Source organism: Falco naumanni, chromosome 5 (assembly GCF_017639655.2).
Source record: "Falco naumanni isolate bFalNau1 chromosome 5, bFalNau1.pat, whole genome shotgun sequence".
NCBI classification, from domain to species: domain Eukaryota; kingdom Metazoa; phylum Chordata; class Aves; order Falconiformes; family Falconidae; genus Falco; species Falco naumanni.
Genome location: NC_054058.1, coordinates 15,364,030 through 15,381,221, shown reverse-complemented (window position 1 = coordinate 15,381,221; position 17,192 = coordinate 15,364,030). Strand labels below are relative to the sequence as shown.

The 17,192-nt window shown below is 42.2% G+C and overlaps 1 protein-coding gene across 4 annotated transcripts in view; it reads right to left on the bottom strand.

The window, feature by feature from the left end:
* Positions 1-7,225: 7,225 nt before the first annotated feature.
* The window catches only part of SHISAL1 (shisa like 1), an 86,383-nt gene continuing 76,416 nt past the window's right edge, over positions 7,226-17,192 (bottom strand). For all 4 annotated transcript variants that reach the window (XR_005828165.1, XR_005828166.1, XM_040596332.1 and 1 more), the window contains one exon: positions 7,226-11,128. Coding sequence is in view for 2 of the 4 variants with exons in the window: in XM_040596332.1 (XP_040452266.1) it covers positions 11,116-11,128 (13 nt within the window). In the remaining 2 variants the exon portion in view is untranslated. The remainder of the gene's footprint in view (positions 11,129-17,192) is intronic.

The following is a 17,192-nucleotide window of genomic DNA, read 5'->3' as shown; positions in this document are numbered from 1 at the left end:
GATAAAGGGAGTATTCTGAGGCACATGTCCAGGGGTGACTGGATCCGTAGTTTGTTTTCCTACAGTTTATTGGAAAAACAAAGGATAATAAAAAAAACCAAAACAACTTTTACTGCCTGTATGACGCCCTATTTCCTGTTGAGCTAACTGTTTTGATGAGAAATATTGCAATTAGGTTTTAGTTGATTCTTTGGCGTTGTTTTGGTAGGGATTAACCATTGCTGTTGGCTGAGGATGTGTGTGCCTGAGCTCCCACCGCTTTCTGCTGGAGCTGCGGCTGCTGGGGCTGGCAGGGGAGGAAACATTCCCCTGCTTGACAGACAGTTAATAAAAATCAGAAAGCTCTTTGCTATTCTAGAGCTGAAAAATGGTAACAAAGACTGCAATGACAGCTGACTAACCTACAGCTTTTTGGTCAGCTCTGAGGAAGCTGGAGACCTTTAGAGTTTTTCTCTCCCTCCTTTGCAAAGCACATGGGCTATTGCACACCCACTGCCTGGCACCCGGCCACACCATCACAGGTGTCCAGGTGGCATCCAGGTGGCATCCAGGCACTGCTTCAGGGGGACAGGTACCTGACCCACCTCCTGCTGCACCGGCCAGGGAGAGCTGGGACCTTTAACTGCCTGCACCCGAAAATACAGGGGGTATTTTCTGGATACTTACTGAATTTCCAGTGAAGAAAGAAGCCTTCCCTATTATTCATTTATCTCCATTATAACAAATAATTTGAGCTCCCTGGGGAGGGGAACTCAGTATGTTCCTGTAATAGGGTAAGCTCATAATGAATTTTGGCTTAGGTTTCACAGTAAGCATTTATCTCCTTTGTGCATTTCAGTTTGGGGGAAATGGGGAAGAAAAAACTTAAAAACATCAATTTTATTCTTTCCTGGAGTTTATTAATCACCAGAAAGTAAGCAATACTCCTGCAGAGTGTGGTTATTATTGCTTTGTTCTTGCTTCTAATAGAAATGTTTTTGAGATGTCCCACTCTTTTAACTGAACGCGTTTGTGCTAATTCAGTAGTTCCATTTTGTTTATTAAAAACAAACTTTCCCTTATTGAGTATTGTAGAATTAATTACCACCCTTTTACCGGGTTCCTTTCTTTTGCAATAAGGGAGAATTAAAGCAGCAGTTTTCATAAAGCTCTGACCGAGGCCTTGGATTTGCTGTTTTGTTACATGTGTCTTGACCTAGAGATTTTCCACATCGAAGCATTAGAAGAAATCTTTCATATTTACATCCAAGAAGGCCCTACTAGGAGGGCCTGAGAAGAAGACCACATGATACTCTGCAGACTGGGCATTTTTTTGGTTTCATCCCTTTGACACAGTTTATGGCAAGAAGTAGCTCAACCTTTGCTTTATAGTCTCTTCTGCAAATGCATTCTGTGACCTTCATGGCCCATGCTGACCAGTGAAGATCTGGTTGCTGCCCAGTGTAACCCACCCCAGCTCTGTGCACATTTGTCACACCCTGCCTTTGTGCCTTGGAGACGGACAGCACATGCGTAGTTCTGCTACAGTGAATGGCTTCGGGTATGCCAGGGTAAATTTTTTTTGGCCAAGAAACCCGGTTACTTGCCTGAAACGGCAAATCCTGCAATTGCTTTGGCAAAAGCTTAGTGTTTTGCAGAAGCCCCACCCATGCCACTCAATTTTATATTTTCCTGTGAGTTCTGACATTTTCTATATGTGTTTCGGTGCGTGGCCATTTGTAACGCGCATTTTCCTATAGCAGGTCTGGAGGAATTAGTGGTGTAACTTACAGGGGCTGGGAGGGGAGGGCTGAGCCGATGGCTGGAGCTGGGAGATGGCACAGTGAAGGTGAGCCAGATCCACACACCTCAGCCAAACAGGCTGAAGCGTTCTGGGTTTGGGCCAGATCGCTCTTCATGCTTCCAGACACATCCTTGGTATGCGCTCGCACATACTGGGTAGGTGGCTGCTGCTTTTGATCTGAGGCTGTCTCTGGATGTTTGCAGTGGGAAGGGAGCCTGGCTGAGCTATGCAGCTGCTACCTGGATACATGCAAACAGCCTTGATGACAAGAGGAATTTGGGTTCTCTTTGGCTTAGAAGGGTCTCTAAGGTAGCAGGCATGCAGCTTGACCTTCCTTCAGACTTTGCTATTTTTACCCTGCTCTGCTCCAAAGTTTATTTGCCGGTTGCCAGCTCACCGAGGTTTGTCTCCTCAATTCGTCTCAGCAGAGCCTGAGCAGCAGCAAAGCCAAAGCCCAGCTCTGTGGTACAAACTGGATGGCATCGGGACCGCAGAGCATGGTTTGGAGCCGCAAACACAAAACGTGCACTTGGAAGTGTTTTGGGTTTTAAGAGCTGCTTCCTTGCCTAGTACACACAGGTGTTTCTGGCTCATGGGGTGAAGGAGGGGAATGCCTCCTGGCCTGGTGATGGAGTGGGGCATAGTAGCTGTAGTGGGGCTGGAAAACCCCAAGGTTTTCCTTGACAAAAAACTGTGACAAGGGGACATCTGGCAAAGGCAATAGCAGTGTTTCAGGAATTGGGTACTGGAGGAGAGGGCAGCACGAGGGACCCTGGATCAGACCTCAGGAAGTGGCCACAAGTAGCACAGAAATCTGCCCACGTCAGGCTGTAACAGCATCACACAGCTTTGCCAGAGCTTTTTTTTTTTGGAGCAAGGTTCCATCCAGAGCATGCTGGACCTCCAGCACGGGCCCTGCATTGGCATCTCACCGAAGAGGTCTGTACCTCTAGTGTCCACACACAGGGGGCTGTGGGGACAGCAGGCATTTTGCACCAGCTGGAGAGAGATGGTGAGTAGAGTTCACAGTCCGGCCGAAATATCCTTCATGTAACTGTCAGGGAGGAGAAGTGAAATGGAAAATGGGATTTGCCCAATTTGTCCATTCCTGCCAACAAGGAATGTGTGTCTCTGCCAAAGGATGCTGGAAGCTTTAGCGCATACTTCATCTGGGTTGTGCGTGAGAAGAAAGGAGATTTCTTAATATTGGTCGTTCTCTCACGTAATAGCATGGCCTGGTTTCCTGTTGTCTGAGCAATTGGGAAAGGGCAGGAGGAGTTGAAAGAGGAAGATGCAGTGTTCAGGGAGTCAAGTATTCCTATTTTATTTCAGTCCTGAATCAGTTCCAGTTTCGGGCGCTTCTTCTGAATGTCTGTGTTACCCCTTCTGTCGCTGTGAGGCTGAAACACCTGAGAATAAGGAGCTGGCACCCATCAGCTGCTGCTGCCTTGGCTGAGCACTCACGTGCAGGCTAGGAGGGACGGTCTGGGAGGGTGAAGGGATCAGTCCTTGCAGCTAGGCATTTGTTTGCTCAGTGCCAGGAGGCAGGGCTGGGGCTCAGGGACGCTGGGGAGGGTGGGAGCACCTGCATGTGTGTGAAAAAGCGCTGCCTGCTACCATGACAGCGGTAGCTCGTTGTACATGGGCAGTGCTGGAAAAAAGATAGGAAATGGAGGAATAACGACTACACTGCACAAACAACAGAAGTCACCTCCTGTGCCACTCAGCTACAGCCCAGGAACTCAATAAAATTTCCACTGTGGGCTCAAGCGGTGCTTTTTATTCATGTGGGATTTGTATGGGTAGTGTAACAAAACGTAAAATCTGTGAGACTCACAGTATTGCATGATTACTTTTCGTAGGGTTTGGGGGTTTTAGTTAATGAAAAGGGAAAGGTTATGAAATGTTTTGAGCTCCTGTATCTGCATAATAATAGCAGATGTAGCACAGGGATGCTGTGTCTCCTGGCTAGATAAAGTCCCAGCTGTTTTTTTCCAGCAGCTGCTTACAGTGTGTTCATCCAGGGAAGGAGGAGGTGTGCCGTGTGGTTAAAACGATAATGGATTTTATACGGCGAACCCCAGCTATCACTTACTCACTGGAAGGTGGTACTTCCTACTGCGCTACCACCTACCACAGCAGCGTTTTGCACCATAAAATCTAACAAAATCCAGGCATGCTAGAGAAAAGTGGCTTTGCAGTGAATAGTTTGCGATTGCACAATACTAGTTGTTCATGATATAATATACTTGGTTCGCAGACCAGCAACTACTGGAGAAAGGAGCTGGTAGATCCTATGCTGAGGACCAAAAAACCTGAGGTCAAATGCAACGTAACTTTTTAGATTCTTCTAAGATTTGAATTGTTTTCAATAGTCCTACATGAAAAAAAGGCATTTTCCAGCAGTGACTATAAGGCAGTTTAAACCCAAAGTAATTAAAACAAGTAATTTGGGAGGATGCCTTAAATTAAAACTGGAGTTTAGATGGCCAGTAGGAGAATATTCTCAAATATTACCTAGATCAAGGGGTTTTTTTGTTGTTGTCATTGATAAAGCTAAGGATTTAAACCCAATTGTCACTGGTAGTTCTCACAGCAACAAAGCAGCTATTCGTGTTCAAGTGTTGTCACCCTTCACAGCCCAGAACGTGGCCTGGGACTCCCAGCAGCTCTTACCAGAAACTTCCCTGACGCATGCAGCCTCTTCGTTTATGCCTGCCCTGCCTTGTGTGCTGAGACTCAACAGTGGGATGAATAGCTCGTTCCAGTGGGACAGCATTGTGAGTGATAAGGAGGCAGAGAGACAACTGAGAGATGTTACGTTACTATTCTCTAGCTTAAAAAAACAAAGAAAATTGGAAAAATAAAGCAGGCTTGCACAATAGCAGAGGTAAGTATGCAAGCATGCACCTTGTATTGGAAAGTGTATCGCTTTAGTTTTTGTGATGAGCACAAGCCACTGGGGAAGTGTGGACTGTGCTCCCACTGGAAAGCTGGGAGAGCACGTGCTTTGTGAAGGATTTATCCTCCAGAGTGCTGTCCTCTACAGTGGGGGGTGCAACAGGGAGGTACAGGCATCTCAACATGATGCTTTGCTTCCACTTTGTATTTTGTTGAAGTGTAGAAAGGCAGGCACAAAGGCTAGCAGATGAAAGTGTAGTGAAAGAGGCAGAAGAGTTTCCCTCTCTTTAGATATCTTTTCAGCTGTTTATAAAATCCTACTGATTCCTCGTTATCCTTGCAAATAAATGTCAGTGATGGAATTGCACTTCAGGATGAAATGATGAATTCAAATTTGGGAAGAGTTTGAGGCTCTGTACAGTTCAGCTGTTCAAAGAAGAGAGATAAAATTCTGAATGGGAAATCAAAGCTATTACACACTTACACATGGATGCCCACACATACATACCTAATATATTAGTATGTTACAGTCTCCATTTGCTGCACAAATTTAATTAACTGTTGAGAATTACTTGAGTGAGAGTGAGAGGATTTTGCTTTCTTGGAAGTAAATATCAAAACCCAGATACCTTTTCTCTCCTTGTCCTTCTGCACATGAGCATGGCAAGCGGATCAGCATGGTCTCTGCTTTCCAGTAAGAACAAATACTTAAAGGAACTGGTTGTGATTGTCCTGTTTGCTTACGATTTGGTGATAATGGCTTGGTAATGGCAGTCTGTAAGTCACTATCAGCGTTTTAACAGCTTCTATGGAAATTCCAGAGACACTTAATTTGCTCATTTGGTATATAAAAAACATTCCTGCTGAGCGTAATGTATTGAATATAACTCTTACTCAACTACTAGAGGTATGCTATAAAAATTGTTGAAACTTGGTAAGGGAGCTGTAACACACCCAATACGTCAATTTACCATTTCTCTTATAATTTGTCTTGTACATTTAGCTGTTTTCATAATTGCAAGTGCAGTTTGAGAAGGGGAGTAGGTTTTTACTGTTGGTATTTTTACATATTTATGTATTTTTAAAATGGTCTTTTGTCCTCTTTCTGCATTATGTCTCCATCTCAGCACAGTGGGATGTAATTGTAGTCTCTTACAGTTGTAAAAATCTAAGAATTATTGAAGTACTGCTTTAATGAAAATGTTCCTTTTCCATTTTTGAGCTGATGTGCAGTTATAGAAGCTACAGGAATGAACTAATGAAATTATTACATGAAATTATTGACATTACAGAGGTTTTCTCATCTGTTTTTTAAATTTGGCTTTACATTTTCTGTATTTTTTGACTATTTAGGCAATTCCTGGAGCACAGTCTGTAGTCTGGGGATAGTGACCCGATACTGAAAGCATAATTTCTAATGTGAAAAGGTACATCCTGTGTTTGTAAATGCCATTGTGTCACTTGGACATCAAAACTCGGGATGAGCCAAGGACAAGCGCTGGGCAGGACAACAGCTGAAGAGAACTGATGCTTGGGAGCCACAGGACAGCGAAGAGCAAGAGCCGTTTCCATCTGGGGAAGCAACCTGCACCGAGAGGTGAAAAACCCCCCATGACTCCCCGTTGCCCAGGCACTGTGCTGGGACTTAGACTGCCCATGAATATTACTGAAATTTTCTTGAGTGTTGGTGGAGAAGAAGCTTTAAGTATAAGCAAAGATACGAACAGAAAAGAGCCAATTTTTTTGGGTGGTTATTTTTGTGTGTCTGCGTTTAATGCAGTTGTCAAAAATGTTCCTTTTTACTAGGCTGAAGGCTGAAATCTCAGCTCAGAATGCTTTTTTTCAAGCATAGGTAATGAAGCCTCCTAAACAATAGGTGACAAAAGGACCTGAGAGAGCACAGTGTGCTTAGAAAGTCTAAATGTTTCTGTATAAACTGTCCAAATCCTTCAGCCTGGCAGGGGAAAAAAAAATAAAAATAATTATCTCTTGCCTTTGTGAATTGTTAGTCCTGCCTTTTTGTTAAAAGTTCAGTTGTGTCTCAGCTGGGTAGGTGGACCTCCCGTAACATCTGTATGGGTGAGAGTACTTTGTGGAAATCAAAATGTTGCTTTCTATCCGCTCAGTTGCGTGTTTAGCCTTCTCAGCTGGCCCTGAGTAGTGGAAAGATTATGTTTATTTCTTAGCAGTCTCTGTTCAGTATCCCACAATTCCCTCTTAAGTACCTGGTATTAGCAACTGCTGGAAATGTGACGAAGACTAAATGGACCATGTATTTATCTATGCAATGGACTTAGTCTTTTCTTTTGTAGTGTGTTTTTTTTAGGGGGGGCCCCTTTGCCCCCCCACCCCCCCCCAAATGCAAGTGTTGTTCTTTGTATTAAATACATTCTCTTCGTTTTTCCTTGTATAAACTACAGAATATTGGTTTCTAGGGATTTCCCTGCAGATGGAAAGAAAGACATGAAGTTTGAAGCTACAAAAAAAAATGTATAAACTCAAATCTCTAAAGCTAAGCCAGACAGTCTTTGAAACAGTAAAGCAAGTTTTATTACAGAGATTAGTTTACGTTACACTCATTTATTAAAACCTAATGACATCTTTATAAAAACTACTGTATATAAAGACAAGAGCAGTGCAATAGCATTGTAAAACACATTTTTGGTTTACTTGGCAATCACTTTAGAAAGACAATGTGATTCATAATATGAAGTTAGAGAATGCTGCAAAAAATAGGACAGGATTAGATCAAAAACTAGATTAGCAAATCACTGGACACTGGCACGTATTGATTTCAAACATCAAGTGTTATGTAAACAGTATTATTATCAATGTATTAATAAAGAATGGGAAATCACTGCAACCCTAGAATTTCTAGTTAGCTTAATTAGCCTAAAATTTGACTGCTGACTATTAAAATAGACTATCATACTGTATATATTATCTTCTTAGTGATTTACTATTTATGTAAAAGGAGGACTAGAAGAAATGCCTGTCTTATACAAGAGAATTTTCAAGGCTGAGAAAAGATGTTTCTTCCTGGCAGGTGGGTGAGGTTTTGTTTTTGTTGCTTTATTTGTCATACACCATCACTGGTGGCAAAATAGAATTGACTTTAGAAATCACAGCCATCATAAAACTATTAAAAACAGTTATCTAAAATAGCTGCTACAATATGCTGAAGTATACCTTAAGAGGCCGGATTGTTTTCACTCTGTATTTTTGTAAGATTGATAACCAGGCACAAAAGATGGTTAATTACAACACCAAGTCCTGCACAAGCTTTATAACTTATCTTTTTATGTCCTATGTTATACACAGCAATTATTAAGAAGTTGGACACTCAGTTTTTGGTGAAACTGAAGACAGAAATGAGTTGGACAAGGAAGGAGGCTTCTGGAGCACAAAGGTCATTAATAGCCATTGAGACAGACAGCTGCCATTGTTAAACGGGGTGTATGATGGAATTACACACTTCTTTAAATGTTAATTTTAGATCCCTTATTTTTCCAACCATACCAGGATGGACACAGAGGAAAATATATCTATTTTAGTCCAGGTCTTTTATTTTTGAGAAAGATTGTGTTTGAACCAGTCTCTTTCTGCAAAAGCAGTTGAAGAATTCATTGCAGTTTATCTGGTTCACCATGATTTTGATCAGGTAAATGCAGAGGGGTATTGAGCACAGCTATACAGATGGTTGAAATGTTCCAGTGACTGTCTAGCCAGTGCTCTTCTACGATGTCCTAGATGCTAAGGGAGAAGGGCCAATAGTGATGGTGGTAGGGAAACATGTGTGATACACTATTTCCCTTTAGTTTAAGGCCCAATGAGCATTGGTCTTATTCAGGATCTTATATTCTGCTGAACTAGAGAGGCTATCAGATGATTATAACAACACAATTGATGAACAGTTGTTCATCAGCTATGACAAGGAATTATCCATAAATTAATTGGTAGGCAAAATCAGAATTTCAGCCAGAGAGTATCTACCTTATATTAACTGGCTCTGTATAGAGAATAAAATAAAACAAACAAACAAACAAAAAGCACATCAATTACAAGGTATACATGTACTAGAAGTAAAGCATAAAACTGCTCATTAATAACGCACAATTCCCAAAGGGAAAAAAACCCTTACAAAATACAGTAAGTCACACAAACCAGTATCTAATACAAATTCCTTCATGAACATAAGCTTTTTACAAAGCTCTCTGTGGCGGGCGGTCATCATCTCACAATGAAAGTAGGTGCTGGTAGAAGACAGAAGGAGCAAAGAGTTACTGCAAAGCGCCAAGGTAAGACTGATTACTGTAGATACATACTTTGGGTGTCTTGCAGGGGTTATGGATCTTGGGAGACAATGTGGAGGTGTGGAGATGTGATGTTTGCAGAGGCATGGATGGCATTGCTTCCAGCTACTTGGTTTCCTTTGTATTTCTTGCAAGCTGGCACTAATAGCCTTACATCTCATAGGACCAGTTCTCCCACTGCCAGGAGCACTGACCTTTCCCTGCTGAAGCCTCTCATCACCAAGGAGAGAGCAGTTTGGACTGTCTGCCAGTATCTGCAAGCCACTTAAGGTGTGTCTCTGCTGGAGGTTCTTTTTGTTCCCAGCTGAAGTGCTTTGAATGGTGCAGTGCTCTGATGGAATGCTCTTCAGAAAACTAGAGTCTATTGGGTTCAGTGTGCATCAAGGTTTAAAAAATAGTAGTTTATTTGAAGTGTGGTGTTCCTCACAATGTAAAACACCCCAGCTGCACTGTGGCAGAGCCGTTAGGCCTCTACAAGCTGAGCTGCATGCAGAGGTGCACATGCAGCAGCATTTGTGAAGCGTGAGAATGGACCAGACCTTAAGCTTACCCAGGACGGGATGGAGTCTAATGCCTGCAGAGCGGCGCTCCCACCTGTAGCATTTGAATTTTTTTGTACTAGCTGCTGCCTGCCTTTACTCATTAATGCTCAGTATTTTTTACTAGTTGCTTTGCAAAGAAAAGGGGCCATATGCATATTTGGTATCCTGCTCAGACTGGGCCTCTTTTGAAGACTGAGCACTGCTGTGGTGTCCAGCCTTGTTGGGTCCCCCAGCACTATTTAATCCTGCACGGCTTTGGTCATGTACCTTCGTGCACCCTGGTAGCTGTGAATTAGCTCAAATCACTCAGTAGTCTATCCCTTTTGAGTGTAACAGAAGACTAAAATTCACTCAAATCAAAGAGGTACAAAAGGAAAACTTAATTGTTTGTTGACAAGGTGTTTCTCATGTTGGTTATACAGTAAAATACACAGGTATTTTAAAGTTATTCAGATTTGCAGGATGAGGTATTAGGCATGAAGGATTAATTTGGGATTATCATGGCTTTATGTCATGATTTCTAGATTAACTCTTCTGTTTGGTTGTCGTTGACAGGTTCTCCATTAAATAACTGAATTTCACAGGATTTGCTCATGTAATTGATACTGTATGGTTTTAAAATAAACCTGTCCTGTGGAAAGTTAGGTCAAGCTATTGCAACCTAATGACCAAGTACCCCACATACTTCTGTGGTAGCATCATTGCCTTTCTGGCTTAGAAATGTTAGATTTGTGAGGGGTAAACTCTGAAGCCAGTTGGTGGCTAAATGAATTGCACTATTGCCTTGTAAAACAGAGGGACAATGGTATTATTGCTTTTGAGATATATAGTTTGTTGATTTTCTTCTGTTTCTCTTTCGGCTTCTAGGAGTATGTGGGTGGAGTGGGGTGTCTGTGTTGCTTCATAATAAAGCTCCCCTCTTCAGGAGGCTGGGTGAAGCTGAAGCCAAGATGGGCTCAGATGTCTGATATCTTAGCAGAATCATTGCCAATTATCTTAAAATGTGTACTAAGGTTGAAACGACTGCTACCCCGCAGTTTGACTCAATGACAGGGCTTCACTTACCTTGTAATGCAGATGACAATATGATTAACAGTGATGGGGATTGCCAGCATCTACCCTATTGTGACAAAATATTCACCAGAGAACTTTGGAAAAACTCACATTCAGTATTCTGACACTTAGATTAGGCTCAAATGGCAATAGATGGATGGGAAGGCAAAGAAAAGTTATCTACCAAAGGTTTGTTTTGTGATCTTTTTCCACCTTTGTGTGGATTTGCCAGAGCAACTTAATTTTCTTCCTATTAAGCATTTCCTCAGATATGATGCTTCTTTTCAGAGATAGTATTGTCAGTCTAGAATTAAAATATTGCTTACATGCTACTTTCTTCTGGAGACTCTTTCTATATAGTTTGCCTATAGAAGTTGTCTGAATGATGTTTCTCGTCAGGTGACTTGCTCAATCTCCCTCTTGTAGTCTTTCTCTTTCCTGCTTTTCAACTCTTGTAATTTAGCTGATTTTCTTGAAAGCTGCTCCTTGAAGTCTGATCTTACCTCTCCCATCTTGAGGCACATCAATATAATTTTCTGGAAGACATAAACACAAATGTTCCCATAATCTTTCACGAGCACACAATGTCACAGTATTTCCTGTAAAGAAAAAATTGGTTGTGGATTTAATTCAAGGAGGCACAAAAGAGGAAGGAAAAGCAAAGAAGAAGAGATGTAGGAGGCCTCTGCCTTCCCTTATTAGCTCTATTTGGCCCAGTGTGAGCTTGTGTGATATCGATGGTTGCATTTGCCTTCTCTTTTTTCTATGTAGTCAGAGCAGGAGGCTAACCTTGTTTCTCCCTGTTTGTATTAAACTGGTCCCAGTTCTGCAAAATATTAATTGCACAGTAGGTGCACAAGTTGCTTATTCTTACCTGTTACCTGGGGGGATGTGGCGTGCTGCCTAGCTCCTGGGTCTGGGTGCACACCTGAGGTGCTCATGATGTGCCAGGCCAACCCCTGGGTGAGCATCATCAAAAGGGGAACCCTGGGAACTTAGGAGGGAGGGAGATGGGATACTTTCCTGCAGATCATGGAGCCTTGGCTACTGGAGACAGCAAGGCTGTATGCTACGTGATAAAAAACAGATTTCACCCCATATCCCTCTTTCTGTATGTATGCCAGTGTACTAATTCCACATTGTGTTGTCCACTACCTGTGAGATGAAAAGATCAAATACTTGCCTGCAAAGGTGAAAGAGGAAATGCAAAAACCTGATAATCTCATTTCTACTGCTTGTAGTCTACTCTGAAAGTACCAAGTGCCAAGGGCTTCCTTCTGCATACGGTAAATGCCTTTATCAAATGGCATGGAGCCTTCCTTTCGCACTCATTACCAAGGTATTTGTCAGATCAAGCGTAGGCTGCTTACTCTAACCCCTATTCCTTTCATATGATGAGAAAACGCACCTTTATTTCCACATAAGTAAATAAGTAAATACTATATTCATGTGCCTTCCTCACAAAAGTGTTGTGAATATTCATCATTTTTTCCTTGCAGTACCTCCTGGACTAACAAATGCTTTAAATCTACCCATCTTCACCATGTGCAAATCACATAGCTATGTGATCCAGCCATATATGAGCTATGGCAGCATGTAGGTAACTGGCTGGAAGCTCAACTAGGCAAAGTTCTGAGGTAGACCAGGATTACTAATTGTAATAACAAACTAAAACAATGCATCTGTTTGCTCAAGCAGGCAGGCATAACGGTATGAATACAAGCTGTTGGAGGCACAGTTTGGTCTCCTAGTAGCAACAATACTTAATTAACTTTTCCCACCAGAGTTCTTTGCATATTGGGTATTCCCGCGTCTATGGGCTACATTATACATATTGCATTCCATTAATGTATAAAATATAAAGAAAAATCTGCTCAGACAGCAGGATATTTGTGGGGATCAGTATGTTTGAGGTTTTCTAATGTTCTACCCATCAAATCTATCCAGTATATGAGGCTTGAGTCTAAACTTTCCTGTCAGCATAACCCCATTGAAATTGCAGTGGTAAATCTGCTCAGAAGCACAAGGTCGGGTCAGCAGCCACCTGAGATGTCGCTCAGCTGTATTATTTTAATTCAGATCTTTGCATTTCTCACAGTACCGTTAGTCAGGGAGGATCTCTGAACAGAAATATGCAATTCTCTTGTAATAATTCTGAGGATTTAAGTCTTTACCCAAAACTCCATCAAATGAAGCCTATGTCAAGGTTTGACAGTTAATTGCTTCCTAATAATCAAACAGCCTAGATTAGCCTTATTCATGTTAGAAAAAAAATAATTACTTTGCATTGTTTTGTTCTGTCACTGTCCTTTTTTTGCTGCTGGTAGAAATGGATATTAACAAAACATGCAAACCTGCCCCTTGTGAGGTCTGCATGCAGAAGTTTAAAACAAGTTGTTTGTATCTAGAAGAGAGTCTCCCTAGACTTAGTTATAATTAATTTTAAAAATACCTGGGGAGAGAGAAACTGAAGAGTATGAGCACGTGTCATGGCTTGGAGCAACCTACATCCTGCACAGCACCTAGAGTTGTATCTTTCCACTCTTCTGTAGACCGCTGTGTGCCTTAGCTTAGGTGAAATGCTTTACTAACCTACAGTCTGCATAATTTAAATCACTAGCTTGTTTGACAAGATGCGGTTTCTTTTAGTTATTTATTTATTTTTACATAAATGTTTAGAGATGGAGCAAGTAAAGCTGGGATTTGCATGCTCCAGGACAGAATACAATTTTAAATGTGTCAGACCCATCGGTCAGTCGCTCTTTTTCCATACCTGAGAGTCCCAAAGTTGCTCCTGGACAGATCCCTTTTCCAAGGGTAATGTAAAATCAAGACTGTCACCAAGGTGGTGTAAAATGAGAGTTCCCAAATCCAAAGACCATAGGAAAGTTTATGAATATTTGCATGCAGCACAGAAGTTAAAATACCACTCCTGTGAGTAGCTTCACTTCTCTGCCAGTTCCCCAATGTGTGTATAAAGCTACGGGAGCGGAGCATGAGTGGGAGGATGCGAACAGCAGAGCCAGCAACACACAGACCATATGCAGCTCTGAAAGCCTCTTCCATCAAATACGAAGTATTGACCCGACATTTTCCAAGCTCCTGGCTGAGCCTGGTGCTGAATCAATAGTCTCTGCCTGAAACCAAACGTTGACAGGACAGATGCCAGGCTAAAGGGTTCTCTTCCTCTAGGGAGAAGTGGGGTGTGTGACTGACTGACTGAGGGTTGGATCAGTAGCATTGAGCGATGCTGCTTCAGACCGTTTTACAATAGTGGGATCACTGAAAATACTCGCATTTTCCTAAGAAAGACGAATGCTAATTTCCATGTACAGTTAGCCAGAGTATATTATCCCAGCATCCCCAAACAGCATGCTTGGCAACAGAAACCCTGTTATTTGTCACTTCTGGTCACTTCTACGGGATTTTAATGTATTTAGAGCTGAAGCGTGTGCTCTGGACGGTGGCTCTGGTTGCTCTTACTCGCTAGCAAAGGTTACTGCCCTTGTGTGACTCTGACACCCCCGAGTGCCACTGCTGCTCTACCTGGCTGCTCAGGAACAGCACCCTGTCAAGCCGCATCGATTTTCATTGCCCATCAAGGAAGAGGCCAACTAAAAGATTGCCTCCTCTTCCACAGCAATGACTTTGCATGGCGGCTTAGTTCCGCTAGAAAAAATGACATCCGTTAATAACGAAGGAAGGATTCAGAGCCTCTGGAGACAAGTTTTGTTCAGAGACCTTTGTAATTTTCTGACAAATGAAGTAAATGGTTGTCACATTCACTGTTCCAGGGCCCCTTGGTAAGTTAGTGTTCACATAAAAGCACCATCAATCATCGGAGCCCCTTCAGACCTCAGAAAACAAAGCAAACAGTGTCTGCAAATGTCCAGAACTTGCTCTGGTGTAAAATTGTATTACACTGATCTAAGGAGACCTGCACTGTTCTGCATCTGTTGAGGTTCTGCTGCAATGCCTTCAAATCTGGTCGTGCTGGGAGCGGAAGAAAAGCTGTTGCTCTCTCTGTTCATAGGAAGAGCTCGGGTACCAGGCTAACAAACAGCTTTCTGCAATAAGAAGCCCTTGGCGGATGCACTGATTATTATAGGCAATAGGAATGTCCTCCTTCCCCATAAATGGAAGGACAAGGGAGGACAAAGCACAATGCATGAGATTTTGAAAAAAGCCTCACAAGACTGAAACGAAGGATATGAGAAATGAATTGCAGGACAAGCACCAAATGAAAAGCCATTCAGTTGTCTAAATATATTACAAACCAGAAAGAAATAGAACATAATCTAATTCTCTGCCTGTGCAGTCTGCCAAAGAGCAGAGAAATAATTTTCATAGCTTGGCATCCATACACTTCTATGGCTATATTATACATAGCATATAACATTATTTCCAAAATGTATGCTGAAAGGCTGCTGGGGTTACCAAGTCTAAATCTTAGAAATTACAAAATGCCAGAATGAACACTGCTGGTGCAATCTCAATTTGGCCATTTTGTTTGCATGAAAGAAAGCAGAAAGTCTCGGACTTTTTAGGTGGCGCTTGTTGTCTTTTTTTCTTTGGGAGAACATCAAAATAGCTGAATGATTCAGGTTTTTCCAATGTATGGGAAACTTTAACAGCAACTAAATTTTGCTTCAGGTTGGCTCAGTCCTGAAAAAGTTGAATGTCTCACTTTTTTGAATTGACTAGGAATACTTCAACATTAAGCAGTAGCATTGGACGTTGTCATCTTGCCATAAAGGAAAGGTGGTTTGTCCCCTGTTTTCATCCGCGGGCACAAATTCTCCTCTGGTCTAGCTGTGAAATGCATCACAGCACCTGCATGAGGTCAGATGAGAGGGCTGCCTTAAACGGTGGCAAATCAATTTTGTTGCAGCCATCATGTAAAATTACCACCATCACTGGAAGCCACCACTAATGTTTCTAAAATAATAGCTGGCTCAGGGAAGATAAGACACCTGGCACTTAAGAGTTTAAACAAAACCCAGGCGCTGGAAATTTTCGACTTGAAAAGCAGACTTGAATTTTCAACTCAAATGCCATTTCTACTGTAGCTGACAATTTTGCAAAGGTGGAGAGAAATGTCAAAATATGTTTGAAAGCCAATACCTCAGGAAGGTGTTGGGGTTTAAACAGAATAGATGTGCAACATATGCCAGATTCATCAGAGTTAAGCAATCCCTTGCCTGCAGACCGAAGAAGAGACAATGAAAATACTTGGGATATGTTAAGAACAAAACCAGAAGCTTCTGCCCTGGTACATGTGTTCTTGGTGGTTGGGGGATTTATAAATGGGGCCAACAGACAGATTTCCTTTGCTGAGTAGTCAGAAGTGTGTGGGTCGCTTCTATCCATCAGTTGTAAAGAAACACTGTGGGACTTTGAAGCAGACCAGTAAGCCCCAGGGAGGCAGGGGACAGATGGACTTGTTAAATCTTGGTCGTATTTCTGTGGGGGCATTTGGGAGGGGTTTCTATTTGAGGGCAGGTGCCAACTTTATTAAGCTGGTCGCCCATAACTTACCTTGTGCAGGTGCGAATGCAACTAGAAAGGTTATTACATGCTTTGGATTAAGCATAGATAAAGAACTGTGAACCACAACTCGTGTGAGTCATGGATCTGGGGTGTAGCACCAGAGTGGTCAGGAGACAAGCAGTTCCCTGTCAGTTCAAGAGACTTTCACAGCAGGATTTCTCTTCCCTCCGGCTCTTTTGGAGGACATAACCTATCATTTTGCTATCACAGCTTGTGAATCACTATCCTTATTTAAAAGCATCAGGCAAAGGATAGATCAGTTGCAACAGTGAGTGGAAGAACAAGTATTTAGCTGGTATCTTCTGGAAAGTCGAGGCCTACTTAAAAGTCTCCTGCAATGTGCCCTGAGCAGTGCTTGGATGCACTGTGTACTTCAACATACACAAGGGTACCAGGAGAGAAAGCTTTTGCTATAGGGCAGGTTATACTAAGTTTATAGCAGTCCTACTGAAATACCAGAAAGCCTGCTTCTGTAATTGAAGTTGGGAAAGCCACAGTCATGCAAGAGATGCTATCTGCTCACGTTGTTGCTTTGCAGGTGAGAAGAAGCCATTTGGATCACATTAGTTTCCTTTGGCTTGTGCTTACAGCAGTGTATTTGCTCACGCTGCAATGCGTTAGCATCAGTACAACAGTGTACTAAATGAGGAACAGGTCAGACACAGGATGTGAATGGGACCAACTCAAAAGTGCAGGTGGAATAGGTCCTACCTCCCAGTCACTGGAAATGTGGCTGCATGTCACCTGTCTGACCATTCTCCTCCCTTCCACCTGGGAAATACAGGTGGGACACAGGTACGTGCTTACTTCCATTGCGCTTTCAGAGCAGAGTCACTTGTCCATGTCATGGAAGCTAATTATCATGTAAGCTTAATGTGTTACAAAAGTGAATGCTGTCAGCCGTTCTTAGACACCGGAGCATTGTAGCAATATATTCAAGAGTAGCAATGACTGTTTACAAGGCTTGAGAAAGGGTTACTAGAAAAAATGCAGAAATTATGAAGCAGTGCAATTTTTAAGAAATTTCTATTTTAATAATGTTATGAGTGT